The 19,428-nt window shown below is 43.9% G+C and overlaps 2 protein-coding genes across 2 annotated transcripts; both read right to left on the bottom strand.

Moving 5' to 3' along the window:
• On the bottom strand, positions 2,324 to 11,304 carry FAM161A (family with sequence similarity 161 member A). Its single transcript, XM_021391392.1, is given in 8 exon segments — positions 2,324 to 4,305; positions 4,860 to 5,002; positions 5,969 to 6,068; positions 7,815 to 7,982; positions 8,407 to 9,585; positions 10,022 to 10,272; positions 10,756 to 10,883; positions 10,886 to 11,304. Coding segments are annotated over 8 exon segments (2,628 nt in total). The 5' UTR covers positions 11,061 to 11,304; the 3' UTR covers positions 2,324 to 3,821.
• CCT4 (chaperonin containing TCP1 subunit 4) lies at positions 11,463 to 19,098 on the bottom strand. Its single transcript, XM_021391400.1, has 14 exons — positions 18,846 to 19,098; positions 18,399 to 18,451; positions 18,024 to 18,113; positions 17,172 to 17,280; positions 15,854 to 15,996; positions 14,872 to 14,993; positions 14,652 to 14,784; positions 14,143 to 14,282; positions 13,795 to 13,891; positions 13,370 to 13,480; positions 12,993 to 13,123; positions 12,655 to 12,889; positions 11,948 to 12,061; positions 11,463 to 11,671 (listed from the first exon to the last, which is right to left on the bottom strand). Exons 1-14 carry the CDS (start codon positions 18,961 to 18,963, stop codon positions 11,657 to 11,659), a joined length of 1,611 nt encoding a protein of 536 aa, XP_021247075.1. The 5' UTR covers positions 18,964 to 19,098; the 3' UTR covers positions 11,463 to 11,656.

The raw sequence follows: 19,428 nt of genomic DNA, 5'->3' as shown, positions 1-19,428 counted from the left end.
TATTACAGTAAAATCCTATTTCAGAAGGCATTTTGCAAATGTCTCAATTTAGATACCAAATAGAAAGACTACATTGCTTTGAAAAGTAGGATTTTAAGGACAGAATAATGTAAGTAGTAAGTAGAATAAGTGATGCCTTGCATAAATACTAATTAAAGGCAAAACAATTTGTAATGCTCAAAAAGTCTCATAAATGCTGAAATGAAGGCTGGACGATCGAGCTCCCTGTTCTAGAAGGTAATGTGGACACTGAATTAAAAATGATCTTGTTTACAAAGATGCCGGTTCTTGGAGAATCTTGTTTGAAAATGTTGGCTGCTCTATTTTGGTGGTTCTTTGATGACAGGTTTCAGTCCAAAAATCATTTATTGCATTTTACTAGAATAAACTTTCCTACTGCTTTGTCACAGAACTGGAGGAGTTGGAGCCTGCTGAAAACCACACTTCAACTGCATGCCAAAATGAGGTCTAGCAAGGCTGGGTAGCAGCACAGAGAAAAATGCTCTCATATATTAGCATCTTGCAATTAAAACAGATCTGTAATTCTTTCAGCTATCACCGTGCTATAGAAGGAGCAGAGAGAGAGACAGCTTGCAGAGCAGGAAAGATTGCAAAAGTATCTCTTAGCATCGCACAGAAAAATACAGGGCTTTAAGAAGGAAGGACTGCTGCCCTGGCAGCAACCTGACTGTTCTCCTTCACCTCCTTGCACCGCATGACCACATGTCAACCCTTAGCTTCCTCCTTTGGTCTGGTCCCAGTGCCCAAGGCTTTGCTCAGGCTGACAAAAGCCAGCTTCTTGCTAAGACAGATAAAGACCACGAGTCTGTCTCAGACTGGGTACTTAAAGAACTGATGGCAGACACCTGGTTCAACAGCTGAGGGCAATTGAGCATGTGCCAAAATTATGACCAGGTGTCAATTACCTTACTCCATAAATGGTGAGCAGCCTTGGAGCCCTTTGTGTTTTTATGTGTGTTAGCTGGTTGTATAGTAGTAAGGTATCTGCCTTCTCTGCTACACTCTGTCTTTGTAGAGATCCCTTACAGCTTGATGTCAAGAGATGCTGGTACAGATCCTTGGTAAGTGTCTACTAGTTTAAGCTTTGTTAGCTTTGCTGATTCAGTCTTAGGTTGGCTGCACACATAAACCTTTAACTGTAAATTACTAAGTCAATGGCGTTAGCTCTACCCAGATTCCTTTGAGAAGGAGTGCAGAAAGTAAGGAGATAACTCTGAACCTTATGATTCAATGTGAAGGCTTCCTGGATAAGCGTTTAATGCTAACTTTTATGCAGTAAACAATCAGATGTACTTTACTATCTCAGATCTTGTTAAGTTTCTGTCTTTGTTAAATTGGTGTCTTAGATCAATAGGTTTATTCCTGCTTGTCCTTTACAAGCATATAGCTTCTATTTGTGATACTCTGGCTCTACATCCCCCAGCACTTCTCCAGCAGTGCCTCCTGGCAGGCCCTCAGTGGGTGCCAAGTGTCTGCTTTTTTCTTGGCTCTGGTTAGCGTGCCTCTGGGGAGGGACACCTGAGCTCCCTTCTGTATGCCTCTCTGCCTCCTCTCTGGTCTCTAGTCCATGGGGATAAACAGTAAAATTGACCTTGTCTTTCCCCCATGGCTTGAGTAATTACTAATTCATGAGGCCCATTCTTCTCTTACGGTAAGACTTGTTTTACTTAAGATCCATTGATAGCAAATTGTTGGATGTACATTGGAAACTTAGGTTAAAGCACCTCAGATAGATCCCCACAGACCACCCAGTTCTGTTTGGTTGCTTTAGAAATGCTAGAAGAGTTGAGGTGTAACCCCCAAAACTGTGCTGACTCTTCCTTGTTCTCCCATTTATCTGTGCATTCATCAAATCTGTTCATCTTAAGGTTGTTCTTGCTACCTCGTAGTTCAAGGGAGATTTCTAGTAGTGTTTCTTACACTTTGTCTTATTGGTTTGATTATATAGTTACGCTCTTCTAAGAAACTCAAAATTTAAGTGCTGTCAGATTTTAAAAACTGTTTTGAATTTCTTGGCTTTGCAAATTCTTCAAATAATCTCTGAATGAGAAAACACAATCTAAAACTCTTCTGCCTTCTTTCAAAACAAAACAAAATCTGGTTCACTAAAGAAACTGTATCAGTAACGTGTGATTGCGTGTCAGTCAAATGTGACCCAGTAGCGTATTGTTCTGAAAAGCTGTACTAAAGACTAACAACTTCCACAAGCAAACAAACCTCAAGTTTGTATTGTGGGGTTGTCAAGTACAGCCAGATTGTAAACTCTTATTTTCATTGTGAAGCAGTGATTAATATTTTAATATAAGATAGATGTGGAATGGAGACTTTATTTAAGTAAAAAAAAAAGTTTCAAACTTGTATTAGTTATGCCACATATGAAAAATAAAAAGAAAAAAATCTAAGTAGTGAGACAGATTCTCAAAGTCAGGAGGAATAAATAACAACAGGTACAGTGTGGAAGGAAAGTTGAGTTGAAACACAGGAACACCAAACCTGTATTCTTAGTCATTGCAGATGCTTCTGTAGACTTGGTCACTTCAACAAATGTGTTTACTATTTAGTGAATGTGCTTTTTCAGAGCCTGAGCGATGCTGTGTTATGCTCTGCTCTCTACTGATTGGTGGTTTGTTATGGGAGCGTTTTATTTTATTCTGTTTTCTAATGTCTACGACAGGTTAGCAAGAAAGCTTGTAAGAGTAGGAGAAGCTACTGGGGATATAAACAATGGGGTGGGAAACAAACCTGTTTGCGTTCTTTCTTGCATAGTAGCTGAAGCCCTGAGTAGGGTTGTGTGTTTATCTGAAGTTATAAGGTTCTCTTTTCACAGTATCTGTTTACTATCTCGATAAAGTGTGAAGGTTAATGTCAGCACTTGTTAATAATTATTTTACATGATCACAAAAGAGCTCTTTGAAACAAAATGGAGGTGAAAGAGCACAACTTTCTATGTTGGTTGGGCAGTAGCACCAGACCTGCAGAATAGTACTTTCTTTCCTCAACATATTCTACTGACTTATTCTTCTACCTCGCTTGTCCATTACTGTTAAAAAGCTCTGTGAAAACTTGAAATGACCCCTCTCAGTGTATTACAGTGCATTTTTTCTTCTCTATATGCCAAGCCTTCAGTAATGAGTAATACTATTCCTATATTAGGTACACAAATTATTTATGGTGACCCATCTAACAACTTGTTTCCTCCAAAAGCAGACACCTCCTTCTTTTCCAACCCTGGCACTCCCTGGCCAATCACTGAACCAATCCAGCTTGCTGCTGGGGAGCAAACAGGAGGGAGGAACCAAACAGGTGAACGTGGCTGTTTTGTCTGACTGCAGTTGTCTTCCCTGTAGCTGCTCTACTAAACACGAGATTTTGCACAACAAACCCCTGTTGCTTCACTGCCATCCTTGAAGATACTGCAGGAACAGAGCCCAAAAGGACCCCAGTGTTTGAGACTGGAGGCAAGGGCAAATTACTGCTGGATGTAGTGAGACCTCAGTACTTAATGACACAGTACGCAAGACACTTTTAAACACTGGTTGCTGTTCATTTTAGGAACAGAAGTGCATGAGTGTCACTGAAGTCTAGAATAAAGAAGAGGATATAAAATAACTGATTTTTTTTTTTCTTGGTGGGAATAAGTAAATTAATCTTTCTTACTGGAAAATCAACACAGTTTCTGTGCTGGAAAAACTGTTAAGAGTTTTAAATTCACAGTTTTTTATATTAATAGCAAAAAGACATGGTTTTGGTGTCTATTTCCAGGTTCCAGCCTGGTGCGCTGGAACCTGTCTGCCTTCCCTTCAGTCAGCCTCCTCCTCACTGGGCTTTTCTTCAGAATCATCACTTTCATATTCCTCATCCTCATATTGGAAGGCACCCTCAGCTTCGGGGTCAGACTGACCCTCCTCTTGCTGCTCATGGGGCTGGTCAGACTGAGAGCTGGGTCTTGATCCATCCTCTTCTTCCTCATTCTCTTCCTCCAGGGAATGGCCAAGCGGAAGGCCTGCCTTTGCTTCCTCCTCCTCCTTTTCCTCTTTCTGGTCCTCTTCTTCCCTGTGCTGGTCAGAGGTAGGGCTGGGCCCCGCCTCTCCTGCACAGTGAGGCTGCTGAACGTGAGGGCTGGCTTGTGTCTCTTCCTCTTCCTCCCTCTCAGTGGATTCACCATCCCAGCTGGGGGCTCTGACACCTTTTCTCTTCTCTTCCTCAAAGGATTGCTCTGATTGAGGACTGATGCTGGCTGCTTCCTCAAAGAATTCCCTCTCTTTCACTTTATCCTTGATGACTCTGTAAAGACAATTTGTATATGATTTTTACTCTCAGACAGAATGCTTTCCAGTAGGTTTTAAAAGACTTACACCTTCACGTAACATAAAGCCAATCCTAGCAGTCTTGGCTGGAGTAGAACTGGGGAAGAAGGGACACTGGACTCTGCTTTTATGCTAGAAAGTAACAGTACTGCTTATATTTCTTTTTTCCATTTCCTTTCATGTCATAATATCAAATGGATACTGAGAAGTTTTTTTTTTAAGGCTTATTTTAAAAAAAAAAAAACCAGTAAAGGTAATGCAGAATGAAATGACCCTCCAGAAATCTTGGTTAAAGGAGCAAATAAAAATGTTAGTTACTCTTACTTGCTCTTTCATATGCATTGTGTTTAACATACCCAGTGCTCTTCTCTAGCTAAGAAACAATAGTTAATTCAGGAAAAACAGTACAGGAAAGATAACCACATACACTAAAATAATTACCTGGGAATAGTGCAAATTTTCTCAGCATTAAAAATGGCTCTAATTACTAGGTATGCAGTGGCAAAACCAAAAACCTTCTGTGATCTCTACCTTTCTTTGGCATCAAAATCTTCAGCACTGCAGCACTCCAGCAATTTAGTTGTTTGTCCTTTCTTTGAAACAAAGTCTGGGCATACCCCCAGAGCTCTCAGTCTGTTACAATAATATTTTTCTGCAGCTATTCTGGCATTACTCTGTAGGAAAAACACAAGGGTTAAGTATGAGCTGAATGCCTGTCTTCAGATACTTTTGCTTATGTTAATACTGTTTCATTATTTGCATGAGAGAAGTTACATTATTCATTGCAGCTAAGAATAGCAAAACTACTTGAGAACTTTATACCAGATCTTCCCTTTTCTGTACTGGTTCAAACACAGTTTGCTCCCTGCATCCACTGGGTAACAAAGAGCTGTTGACACTGTGTACTGCTATCAAGGGAGCAGGGAGAGGCTGCAGACCTGAAACATCAGCTGTGTTCTTCCAAGGGCTGCTTCTCTTTTGTGGGAGCTGCTGCTCTGAAACGTGACATCAATTTACTCTCTTAGAGCACTGTTTGATGCACTGCACAAATCTGAATCTCTCCCTGAAGCTGAGAGGTAAGCTCTGTTCCTCCAGGTAATAGCTGCGTGAGGAGGTCTTGTTCTCCAGCCTTTGTGCATGCTCCTGCCCTGCTGCAGTGCTGGGCCAGGAAACCCACACAGAAGGGATGAGAGAACTGGGAGGAATGGGCCATCTATCTCCTGCTGCCTCTCTGTTCTTAAAGCAGTCAGGGACTGTGCCACCAGCACTTTGTTGTACTGAAACAGAGAGATTAAAATTCTGCGTCTCAGTTTTACAGTAGACATGAGGAATGCTTGAGTTCTCCTAGCGTTTCTCCCAATTTAAACCTATCATTTTTGCTGTAAATTTGTTTGACTCAGTGCTGTATCTGTTATAATTGAACCAGAGGACGTCTTTTAAAACATCTTGGCTCCCTGTGCAAACATGCCATGAATGCTTAGTCGCAAACGAGTAATACATAGAGAGATGGAGCAGTAGAAATTAAAATGGACAAATATTAGCCTAAATAACTTCAAATAACTTCTAACAACGTTTGATTGACTAGAAGTTCCCTATGCACTAATTGGAGATGAGATTAAGAAACAGACAAGCAAGACAACCTGAGCGACTCTTTCCAAGAGTAGTGGCCTCTGTTTTACTCTTTCTTCCATTTCTTGCAACTCTTGCAAATAGTCCTGCATTCTCTGCTTTGTAGAATTCCTAATGGAAACACAGACAATTGATTTCTGTTGTACTATAACACAAGAAGAACTTTCTTACAGCAGCCAAAAGTTCAATTGCTCATGAGAAGTATGGTCCTAGTTTAAAACAAACAAACAAAAAAAAACCCACGCAAGATATATTATTTTATGGTGGAATTAGGCTTACCATCTCATTGTCATGGAATGATAGAATGGTTTTGAAGGGGCCTCAAAGCCCACCCAGCCCCAACTCACAGCCATGGGCAGGGCTGTCCCCCACCAGCTCAGGCTGTGCAATGCCCATCCAACCTGGCCTGGAGCGCCTCCAGGGATGGGGCACCACAGCTTCTCTGGGTAGCAGTGCCAGGGCCTCACCACCAGAGCATCTGCTTGCTTGGAATACTGATGAACAAAGCCATTTCTGTAGTAGTCTCCTTGAATAAGCAGAGAGAGGTCCTGCCCTGTGAAGCTAACAGGGGCTGCCTGAGTTTAGTTTCTTAATTTATATTCTTAACTTTCACACTTCTGCCTTCCCCTCCTTTTTCTACATCACCTCTGAGTTTCTGCAATAGGGCTGTGCATTAAGGCAAGATAGTCACCACTTTGAGGGAGTGAACTTCACTGCTACTTGCTTGTTCCCTCAGAAGAACCCTTATGCTCATGTACCTCATTACTCAGCCTGTGCTGTAATAAGCATTCTCAAGTTGAGCACTTGTGCCAACCTTAAAGCATCAGCACTAGGGAAGTACTTGTGCTTTGTAACAGCATAATTCTATATGCGGAGAATAATTAATTGCAAGTGTTCTACTATGCTCCTAAAATCTGATTAAACTAAATACCATAATGTGAGGTTTGCTGTTGAATGAACTTAAATCAAACCTGTGCGTACACCCACTGTCTTAATTCTCCACCTGGCCGATGCCATACAGAATACTTCTGTCCCAGAGCCAGCAGACCATGTGCCCAAGGACAACTGCATTACAAAGCTCCTGTTATTAGCAGCACCTGCTGGTCATGTTCCAAAAGCAGTTGTGGGTGAGGACTGACAAAACAATCAGAAGGGACTATCTGCTTTGTTCTGTGCCTGAGGCACTGCATCTCTGCTGCACAGGACCCTCCTGTTCCTCCTTGACCATTGCCTCATCCTACGTGTACTTTGGCTTCTACCCTCCTTAGAGGTAGTGGTGGGAGGTGGCTCCTGGTGAGCTGCTGGTACATGTGCTCAGCTAATTAACACTGCTTTTCCCTCTGGATTGGGGAACTGCTGGGATGAGGAAGGCTGAACAGGGCTCTGAGCATGCGATGGAGCTGTAGGTGTCCCTGTTCATTGCAGGGAGTTGGACCAGATGGCCTCTGAGGGTCCCTTCCAACTCAACCAATTCTGTGGAAGAAGAGAGCTGTGCAAAGCCACACCAACATCTACCAATTCCACACTGCAAGGGTGTTCAACAATTCCTCTATCCCTCTTCCATGCTATTTTTTAAATCTTATTTTCCTCTTTGGTTCATTTGTCAACTTAGCACCCGGAGGCCTCTCCTGCTCCTGACGTGTAACATGGAACCATGTACTGGGAGGTGTTAGAATGGGCAACAGTCTCCCAGCTGAGATTTGGCCACATTTATTTGTAACTAACTGTTCCTCCAGTGTACAACTTATCAGGGATGTAATTATATAAACACGGACTCTGTTTTTTTTCTTTAACACTGTATGCTTAGCATACAATGAAGCCAGAGAGGTTCAGGATTCAGGGAATGCAACGAAATACCTGAATGCCTTTAGTTTGGATTTAGAGATCTGAGCGAGGCTCTGATGGGGGTCATTGGCCTCAGCCCGAGTCATTACAATTTTCTGTAGTTTTTTTGTTCTTTGTTTCTGCTTTGTTCTGTTCCTTTTCTGTTGTTCTTCCAGCCTTCTCTTTTCCTCACGTGAATTCCTGGGTGAAAAAATAAACTAAGGCTGAATTTGTTTGAAATTGAGTGCAAGACTTCAAAGGAAGCTTTGGCAAAAGAAATTCGAAATATTAAAATAAAAAAAAAAGGGGGGGGGGAATGAAAATGGGATTGGTATAAAAGGTACATGGCATTGTAAGGGATTGGGGCATATCCTGGGAAACTGCGGCCATTTCTCCCTTTCCTATGGACATGTGCAGAAATATGCATTACTGCTTCTAGGAAAATCCAATACTAGTGAAGTCCTGTATTTAACACATTAGTCTAAGGACTTAGTGATAGTATACAACTAAATATATTAAGTCCCATTTTCACTGTATGGAAGAATTGACTACGTATCTGTAGAAGTACAGAAGAATTCTACTCTCTAGGTATTTACAGAATGCAGAGCATCACTGCAGTGGTCACCTTACGGCCTGTAGCCTTCGTTGTGAGGACTGCGTGACTTTTGGCGACTTGGATTCTCCAGATCCTGAGAGAGGTGAATTTGCGCGTGACTGTCTGGTTTTGGGTCTGCGCCTTGGAGAGGCGTATGGCCAGCGTGTTTCTCTCAACCTTTCTTCATCCTCTTGAATGTCCCTCAAAACCTTGCCCTTGTTTGAAGGAATATATGGAGTGCGGAGATGGAACGGCTCGCAGATGGTGAGGTGTTTCACCTGCTTCCTCTGCCGGAGCCGTTTCTGAAACTTCTGGTGTAGCTGGTCAAAATCTGGAACGCTGGGTTGGATCTTGGGTTTATGCTCCGTTTCCTTTGGTTCAGCACACTTGTGTTTCTTCTTGTTGGCATCCTTGGCAGCCAGCCTGCTGGTGGGCAGAGATGCATTTCGTAGCAGCTCCTCAGCTCTCATTCTAATCCGAATTTCTCTGTAGAGCTCTTCCTCCTGTAGCTTGTCTCTAACAGATGGGCTATACACACATCTGGGAACTGGTTTTGCTTTGAATGGTTTTGTTTTCTTTTCAGGTGTGGAAAGGTCTCTTAATTGCCTTCTTCTAATTTCATCCCTTTGCTTCTCTCTTTCAGTGAACTTAAATGGCTTCTGAGAAGCCAAAAGCCTGAGTTTGCTCCTCTCCTTCACAGACTTCCTGCGCTCTTCGTTCCTTTGCACAATTTCATGGTAGAGCGGCAGGAAGACCGCAGCGGGCACCGGATTGGCTCGGAACTTTTTCTGACACTCTGCTTCTTCCTCCAGCTGCTTCTTGAGTAGGTTATTTTCCATTTCAATCTGCGACTTGGATTTGACATTCTGTTCTTTTCTTCTAGCTTCTCTAATTGTCATCTGGAAGGGCTTGGGCACGGTGACTTTTGGTGACCATGCCTTCTGTTTCCGTGTTAACCTGGCAGCCGCTGTGCTGGGCAGGCTGTGCTTCCTGCGGGGGATGAAGTCCTCCACCGAGAACCCGTCCCACATCCTTGCAATCCGCTCCTTAGCAAATAATGATGACCCGGTTTTGCTACAGCTTTCTTCAGATGATAGTTCTCTGTCAGACCCATCAGATACACCCGAGCCTAAGGGATCGCTTATGCTGGAGTCAGAGAAGGATTTGTGCAAATTTAGAGGCTGATATGTGCTCTTCTCCCAGGTTGGCCTTGAAAAAGGAGGGAAAAAGAGAAACTGGTTTGAATCCAGTCCAGCATTGATGCAAAGGCAGTAATCTGTTTTCAGTGTCATCAGTAGAGGGAGAAAGATGAAGAGTGCTTGGAGGGTAAGAGGAGAGAGGGAAGGGAAAAGGTTAACATTAACTACTGACACCAGATCACAGTTATAAAGGAAATCTAGGCTGTGAACAAGGCAAGGCACTGTGCTTTACTGAATGCATTGCCCAATTTCTGTTGTGCACACACTCGTTAGTCTGACAGTGTACTAGCAAGGTGAATAAGCATTTTAATTATTGAAGCTAACATTGCTGTAACTACCTGTTCTCAGGAAAGGGGGAGAGCAGCCATTTCTAGCCACAGCACATACCTGCCCTATGTACTGCTGTCTGCAAAGATCCTTCTGACCAAAGGTACCACCAAACTTACCTACAGCAGACGCTGGAAGTAGCATTCTTAGCGCTGTTCCTCTCCAAGGGCTGTACTCCTTTTAAATACAGCTTGTTCCGACACATACTTTCTAATTTTGCCATGGTCTCCAGGTGGGCATTCTTCAGCTCTTCCAGCTTCAGGTAATACTCCTGGTTTGACATGCTCACCTTGGAGAACTCTGTCTGTGTGTCACAGCCTGGGGTGAGGGGCAGCTCGCTGCCAGGGCCCGGCTCTGCACCCTGCTCCCCCTAGGATAGAGGAGGGATTTGTGTCAAACTTTCTGACTCGATAGAAAGGAGAATGAGGTTTTAGCATTGCTTCATTTAATTGTCTCATGAATGAAACGCTACTGCCGAATTACCTATATACCTGTTACCACCATGCAGACTTCAATGCACGTTGCGTGGAACAATCTTACTGCACAGTGACTTATGGCTTGAGACTGCTCTTAAAAGGAAGTTAAATTCCGAAGTCTGTAACCACTTATCCTTGTTTTGGGAAATAAGATCCGAAAGGATTTTTTCGGAAGAAGACCCTTATCTTGCTTAGTACACAGCTCTAAAACAGCCTTAACCCCTCCCCCCCAACCGCGCTTCTCCGCCGCCCGTTTCCATAGCCACTCTAAAATTAAGCCCTTAGCTACTCCGCCTAAGCTCCTTACAAGCTCTGCGGCCGGCCCATCTGCTCCGCGCTCTACCGAGCCCGGCCCGGCCCCGCCGCTCCGTCCTTACCTGTGCATTGTGCGGCGGCCCCCGCTGGGAGCTGGCAGCAGGCGCCCGGCTGCGAGGCTGCAGGGACTCACGGAGGCAGGCGGCGGGCACCGACCCCGCGGCCCACGGCTCCATGGCTGAGCGCGGCCACGGCGGGGGACGGAGGGGCGGGGCCGGGCCGAGCACGTCCCAGGCCGGCCCACGTCGGGCGGGGAGAGGCGGGGCCGGAGCCTCGGGGCCCCGTACCGTAGCCGGCTGGAAAAGGGGGCTCGGTGATCCGTGAGGGGGCGGCGGCGGTGAGAAGGGGGGCGGCTGGTTTCTCTCATTAGTCACCTCCCTTTCTGAACGTTTGTGCTCGAGATATAAACGAGGGATCACCGAGTACGGGTAAACAAGAATCAGGAAGCGTCTTCCACCTCTGCGAGGAGGCATCGGTGAGCAGAGGGCCCGGTTAGCGCAACGGGAGGGCGGGCACGTGGAAGGAAAGCGCTGAAGAGTGCAGCAGGGCCCAGTGGAGAGCGTGCCCTAACGGGAAGGAAAGCCTGGATCAGCTAACAGCTGGGGCCCAGGCAGCACAAAAGACAGAGCATTGCTCTAAGCAAACTGTGCTCCATGAAGTGTCAGGGGAATGGAACACTAAGATAACCTCTAATCACCTTGCCTTATTTCTAATTCAAACTATAGAAGTTGACCTGCTTTCTAGTGAAATCGTAAGACAAAGACTCAAGTAGACTAGTGGCTGTTTATTGATAAACAGTATTTCCTTTTGGAAACCAGAAACTGTATTAAATTAACGTGAGAAAAGTACGTAAGCCTTTGTGGACTTTTAAGACAATTCACACAGGCGCTTTTGGTGAGGAAGCCGCAGCTCAGACTACAGCGAGGGAGCTCCAGAGCACAGTCCCAGCTTCCTTCATGCAGCTTATCGAGTGTTCACCTGCAAGAGCACAACAACACACATAAGAGGTCCCATGCAAGACATTAACAACGACTCCTCTGCTTATATATTTTTTTTAGTCACTGTAATACCTTGCTTTAAGGTACACTGCTTGTGCCAACAGCAGTTTCATTTTCTCCTAAGCACTGCTATTAGATGACCAAATAGTATAAAGACCACGTAAAATAAGAACTAAGTAGAACGAAATAGATGGCCATGTAATTTATTTCCACCTATTCTGGCATTTATAAAGAACATGATACAAACACTACTCACCACATCATCAATCTTAAGAATACTGCGCACAGTTTCTGTGGCCAGAGTCAGTGCACTCACAGACACGAGCAGGGGCTGGACTACCAACTCCTCCAGGATGTTGGAAATGCCACCCTGCAAGAGAAAGTTGCTGTCACTTTGTGCAAGTGAGACTACAACTACAATTAGCAACTTTTAACAGAATCCTGGAAGTGATGCTGTGCTAGACTACCAACAAGTTTGCATTCTTTAGTTCCCAACAGGAATATTATTGTAGGGGTCTTCTGCTCCTGAGTACTTGACATACCTGCTCAGAACGAGCCAAGAGAAAAGCCAGACATGGCTCTTATCAGCTCAAAGGTGGTGACAATGCACAAACAAGAAGCCATCCCACTGTGCTGCTGTGAGCACCTTCCCCCACAGAAACTACCCAGAGACCCTTCTAACCAGACCCATTTTCCTTACGTTCACTGTGAAAGACTTCAGCTGCAAAAATGCTTTGTTGAAGAGATGCATGAAGGTAGCTGAAGGCCATGGATGTAGAACAAGAATCTGCTATTACCAATACTCAGGATAAGTTGCTGCAGGCCCAGACAGCAAGCTCTTCTTTCTCTCAACTCTAGTCCTAAGAATTTCTTTCTCTGTATTTTAGACTTAAGGTAGTATATCTTCCTTTTAATACCCTATTTATTTAAGCTGCGCAGTTCTATATACAACTTCTTTATTACCTTCCTGACATTAATGCCAGCCGTTTTCTCTCCTTGAGCGTGCCTGTTCCTCAGCTCTGTTACCGTTGAGATAGGATTGAGACCTGCATTTTCAGCCAGTGTGGAGGGTATGACTTCCAGTGCATCCCCATAGGCACGGACGCAGTACGAGTCCATGCCCCTCAAACTGCGGGCGTACTCATTGAGGCGCAGTGCCAGCTCTATCTCTGGTGCTCCACCTCCAGCGATTAAAGCTCTGGGGACAGAAATTGAAGTCAGACCTCACATTACGTAAGTGAATAGACAAAGAGCTTTCCACATGAATATACTAAGTTATTCTGGCCAAATGCACGCATTACCTTTTCTTAACTAAGCATCTAATGACACACAGGGCATCATGAATCGAACGCTCAGCTTCTTCTAGAACAAGTTTGTTGGATCCACGTACCACAATGGTTACTGTTTTTCCTGGGTTTGTACAGCCCGTAATCTAGAACAAAGCCGAACAAGAGAAATAAGAAAGTAGCCTTCATCTGGCATCTGCAACTTCAGTAATAGTACTGAGGGCTGCTGAGCAAGAAGACCACTACACCTCCCAAGCCAGAGGCTAGACAGGGATTACATGTTAGGTACTTCAAGGCATCCTAGTGCTTACGTTATTACTTTTAAGTTAGTAGTTATTATTAAAAGAATTGGCAAGGGTTAAGAAGGAATTAATCTTCTGTCACTCGCTCACCTTTATTAGTTTCCCAGAACCGTTCAAGTTGACTTCCTCTGCCAGCTCAGCTGACCCCAGCATGTCAGGAGTAAACTGGTCAATATGAGCAACAGGCTTAGTTCCAATTGTCTGAAAAAATAACAGTAAAAAAATAAATAAACCTAACCTGAACTGCAGAGTCAGCAGGCATACTCCACAGTGTTGTTCAGTAAAATGCAGTGACAACTACTGTTTTTACATCCACCCCTTATCTCTCTAAAAGTGGGACAGCTCAACAGAACAGGAACATCTTCCAGGGAATCATCTTGTCTGCTCTTACACTACGTTCAGAATGTGAAATTTGTTAAAGTGTGAAAAAACTGGCACTGGCTGGGTACTCGAGTTTTGGTGTTGTTTTTAAACGCAACTGTTATTTTAGTAGACGTTTATATAACGCACTTTACCTTACATATAAACTCAATGTCTTCTCTTTCTATGTCTTTAACCACCATGATCTTCATTTTGTTCAGAAAATGTAGGGCGAGGTCACTAAGAGCATCCCTAAAAACAAGAGGGGAGTACTCAGTCCAACCTGTTATTTTAATAACTGGGTCAACACGAGCCACTTGCATGCTTCTTAGCAGTAATGGTGAAATTCTATCATTAAATTCAAAATATATGAGTGACAGACACAACCCGTCACCCTGCATCAGTGCAACTGCTGGTATCTGACTTCCACTTTCCAGGAGTGCAAACAATTCCAGCTGTTCCCCAAATGACCACAGCAGGCGAGCAAAGCAGCACTGACATACCGCAGAATGGATTTCTGAATCAGCAGCACGTTGCATCCAGCCTTCTTAATTTGCTTAACTAAATTTAGAATATAAGCTCTCTCTTCACGCAGTACTCTGTCCATTTGAGCATAATCAGAAACAACAATTTGGTTGTCCATCTATTAAAAAAAGAAACAACACGTACCGTGAACAGCTGCTCATTTTACAAGCGTCAGGATGTTGTACATTCTTTAATTTAACAGCCCGTGATTCAAAGTCAGTACGAACACATTACAGTAAAATGTCTTATTAGAAATTGTTTCAATGAGAAATAGTGGACTTCTAAACTATTCTTTCTTATGCCAACTATAAATTCTTTATATTGAAGAGTTGTGAGTAACATGAGTTCCTTCCTAGCAGACCTTCATTATAGCTGTGGAATAGAGCTGACATTACTGTATCTTGACAAAGATGTGTATTTTGTCATTACATTTACATTTTCTAAGTACTACAGCAAAAGTTCTCATGTTAGTTACAGTTAAACTTACATCTGTCTTTGGAGCAGAAAGGCAGAACTGAATTAGGCCAATTTTGGCTTTTTCCACTCTAGTCACACCTGTGTTCGCCACCTTCTGAGTCAGGACTAGTCCTTCAACCAGTTCACAGTCGTCAATTGTTCCTCTGGAAACAAAAACAATCCATGAGTCTAGCGCTTTGGGAAGCAAATTCCACAAAGACACAGGCCTCTTATTACAGACTGTTTCTTACCCCAACTTCTTCACAATTTTAATATCTCTGAGGTCCACACTGCTAGCTGTAGATGGGTCAATCACTTTCATCACTGCATCCACGCTCATGGGAGAAAGTAAACTAGAATACTGACACACAACCTAAAGGATTTAATGATGGAGGGGGGAAAGAAAAAAAATAAATATCAGCGATGTGCAATTTAACACTGATCAACAACAGCCAGGAGTTTCTTAATCTTGTCGCTGTATTTTAGTTCGACATTTTAGAAAAAACATTTCCTCTCCCTGTCCATCAGCCAGGTACCTCAACATGGTACATTCTTAATGGTGTCTCCTTTTGGAGTAAAGAACAGCTCCACTGGTGGGAGAAAATAAGCTCAGGGACTTTGGAAAACAAACGTGACTTTATTTCTTTAAGTCTTAAAATAAGCCCGTTGAGAGCTTTGCGGATTATTCTGCCAGAATGGAAGCACACTTGTAAAGAAAAGATTGTACAGTGCAAAGGAATGTTATGGAAAAGAGAGCAATATAATTTCTGCTCGCTTCAGAGCTATCGCCTCTCTAGGGAAAATGAGGAGCTCTGAAATGCAGCCATTCCAGGAACAAAGTTCCTGCAAGCAATTCATCTCCAGTTTTTGATGCTGTTTCAGGAACTTCTGCCTCATGATGAAAAACTGCCTACATGAAAAGCTGGCAAAAGCTATCAGTATCCCACCTGGTCTTTCTGTTACTGTTTTCAGTTTAAGTTTGTGTATTTCCAACTCAGCAGTTAATATCTGAGATCACTAATTGTTTCAAACTGAAATACAGCTTCAGTGCATCAACTCAATCTTGATTGGCCACAGCTTTTTAGAAAGTCAGTTTAATGTAACATAGCCACTGTCTCAAAGCAACTAGATTTGTGATGCGCAGGATTCTTAGTAAGTAAACAGCAGCACAAACTGGGAAAAGCTGAAAGGCTCAATTTGTCTGGAGGCATCAAGTGCATGCGTCAGCCATACCTTTGAGTTCAGTGAAGTAGTTGCACTATTTAGCAGGGTTTCTCTGTCACTCAGTTCAACCGGCTGTGCCATGTTGGTCAGTACTTCAATACCTTTCTCCAAAGCTTTCTGGAATGACTCCGAAATGATGGTGGGGTGAATTCCTGTGAATAACAGAGAAGGCTGTTAGGTCATCCTTTCAAACCAATGGTCTTTCCCCTTTTTTCCCCATCTGTCTTTTTAATTTGAGATTAATTCAGAGACACTCATGTCAGAATAAATAGAAATCATTTTAGCAAAATTTGTTCTTTACGTAGATGACTTTCTCTTGTTAAAACTAAGAACAAGCTATTAAGTTCCTAGCAATTTGTTCTCATGGACAAGTACAGCATGTTTCCTGTAATATCTGACCTGCCAAAAACAGTACTGTCTTCCCTTAGCATTCTTATAGCTGCAGCTCTGCAGGTACCCTGAGCAGTGTGACTAATTTTATGTCAGATTGATTTCAAAGAACGGTTTCCCACAATTGTATACAGAAGTTTCCAGATTTCTCTGGAGCATGTGATGCCCTTTATCTTTTCAAAGCAGGTATCTTCTGGCTACCTCCTGGGGGGAGGATGCCAGCCCGCTAGTCGTGGTGGTGGCAGCTGCTTCTGGTAGCGGTGCTGGGTGAGATTGCTCCCGGCTGCCAGGAACACGAGAACAGAATATGCAGGTATCACCAGTACTGGGAAGGGAAATACACACAAGCAAACATTCGGCAGGGGTCAGAACAGGGACAATATGGCATATATTGAGATGATGCTGGTGTAAGCAAACAGCCTTGAAGTCCAAATCTGAGCCACAAGAGGACTCTGCCATCTCAGCTCTATTTCCAGCATAGACAGAAATCTAATTATACCTTGTTGGACAGCTAAAAGAGCTCCTGAACTACATGGGAACAGGCTTTGCGATGGGAGGCACTGTATTTGCTAAGCAGAAAAACCCACTCAACTACAGAATCACCAGCTTCAAGTTTATTTTATATCTTCTTAATTCTCTGTCCTTAAGAGGGATAATCTAGGTAAGTTTTTATAAGGCAATATTTACCACATCATTTAGTTACCATTTTCAATATCGATGGTGATGAAATCAGCTCAAAATAAAAGGCTGAGCAGTGAGAATCTTTATCAGAAGTGGGACATGAGTGAAGCCTCAAGTTGCCTTTTCATGTTTGAAGTAGTTGACAGCTAATTTACGCTTTGCGATACACACGAAGCCATATGCAGGACTAACCAGCTTTTGTAGCTAAGACTTTCATGTATAGTATGTATCATATATATTAAATAAATGCGCTCACCTTTCTGAAGAAGTCTGGAACAGGCATCCAGAAGAGCTCCAGCAATGACAACAACAGATGTAGTGCCATCCCCAGCTTCAATATCTTGTGCTTTTGACAGCTCTACCAACTAAATGATGAGTTATAAAAGAGTTTAAATGTAATGCTACTTAACTGAAAACTCTGACAACTACCAACAAAAGAGATACTACAGAGTGCACTACCAGAATTACCCACAGTATCAGGACTAATCTTTTCTAATTTGCAACTTACTTCCCATATGTTTATACATACTTGGCTGAAGCAATAAAAAAAAAACAACAAAAAACTCCAACAAAATAAAAGCCACAAGAGCCAAGAAGCTTTTCTCCCAAGCTAACAGCTGGTCTCACCCATCTAACAGGTCAGTCTTTCCCCCTTCCTTCAGAAGGGTCCCAGGTCACTTATTTCCATCTCCAGCCACAACTGAATCAGAGGGCTACATTTAACTTTTCACAAGACCAGACTACTGTATCCTAGGAGCACCAGACCATAATGTAATGATGTATTTTCTTCTTTGACTCTCTTTTGTCCTACTTGTTTGGGACATCTCCAACTTTTCTTTCTCAGATAAGAGATTTGGGCTAAAATCTTTCATATCTTCAAACATACCCAGCAGAGATTATTCCTAAGCAATAATAAAGACCTAGAATTCCTTAGCACATCTTACAATCAATAGAAGCAGGCCTGAAGCACTCTGCAGGAAGTCTCTTGCTCTACCACTAATGAGGTATGCTCCTCAAGTCCACAGGAGCTATTACGATCGATGTTCTTTTGTCCCAGAAATGAACCTCTAACATGTACCACCCGGCAAGCAATGGAAGAAGACTTTACCATTTTGGCTGCAGGGTGCAAAACCTGCATTTGTTTCAGGATAGTAGCACCATCGTTAGTGATTGTCACATCTCCTTTAGCATCCTGAATCTGAGAAGGAAAAGAAGAAACGACGCTTACTGGTAACTACAGATCTTTATCTTGATGTTCAGCGTCAGACAGTTTGACAAATAACGCTGTCAGAAAAGTCGAGCTAAGTATTCAATCTACACTTCACTACAAATAAATAACATTTGATCACAAAAATAAAGAGTATGTTTCAAGCTTGGAAAAGCAGCTTAAGACAAAAGAACACGTCAACTAGATTTACATAGGACATTACAGTCTCTTCAGCAATCTCACTCACTGCTTTCAAATTTTCAGCAAAAGCTTTACCATTTTGTCCATTCCTTTTGGTCCAAGGCTCGTTCTAATAGCATCAGCGACAGCTAGAAAGAGAAGAACGGCATTTGCAAGCTGATTCAAAGAGCTACAATCGCTCACTACGTGATTCTGCTCAGCGTCTCCCACTACGAAGCAGCTCCCGCCTCATTTCACCAGCGTTAAGTCATTCTCAAGAGCAGCGGAGTAATAATAAAACATCGCGATTTTCACAGCTTTTCTTTAAAGCGGGTAAAATCTCACCGCTTTAACACAGCAGAAGCAATAACACGAGAGCAGAACGTGCCGAGGGACCCGGCGGGGGCTCACGCCGGACGCCCAACACCGCCTCCTACAGCCGCCCTCCCCCCCCCGCGGGTTTCTCCCCCCGAGGCGCCATGTCCCGCGGGGAGGCGCCGGGAACGCTCCCGCACGCAGCGGTCAGGCCCCGCCGGGCCTCACCTTTGCCGGCGGAGATGTTGCTGAAGCGGATCTGGGAGGGTTTGTCCCGATCCTGGTACGTGCCCTTGGCCCGATTGCCGGCGCCGCCGTGGGCTTTAGGTCCCGCGTTCTCCGGCATCGTCGCTCGCCGCCGCCAGGCGCCCGGTGGGGGTGGATGGACGCGGATGAGCCCCCCTCACAGAGCCACGAACCTTCCAGAAGACGCCGCCACAACTCGCTGGGCGCGCCCGGGTCCTGCCAGTCGGCGCCGGGCGTGACGTCACGCCGAGAGGTGTCTGCGCCGCGCCTGCGCGCTGCTAGCGAAGAATTTCCCTACAGGCGAGTTGCGCGGACACCTAAAGGTACTCGCTGACGCTTCTAGAACCAGCCGTGCGGGGGCCTCGCGGCTGTGCTCTTGGCTGCTTGGTGAAAGTGCTTGGAAGTGAAGGGTCTTTTTTTTTTGTATGTTCCGTTTTTGATGGCTAAGAAGATAGTGTCAGAGCAGAGGTGTATCCAAGCCATGGGCAGAAGGCGTGTAATAGAGATAGTGTTGGCCTGGGTCAGTATCACCTTCATCATCGTCACAAATGAATCCTAAATGACT

The sequence above is a fragment of the Numida meleagris genome, chromosome 3, assembly GCF_002078875.1.
Source record: "Numida meleagris isolate 19003 breed g44 Domestic line chromosome 3, NumMel1.0, whole genome shotgun sequence".
Classification (NCBI taxonomy): Eukaryota; Metazoa; Chordata; class Aves; order Galliformes; family Numididae; genus Numida; species Numida meleagris.
This window is presented reverse-complemented; position numbering and strand designations above follow the sequence as displayed.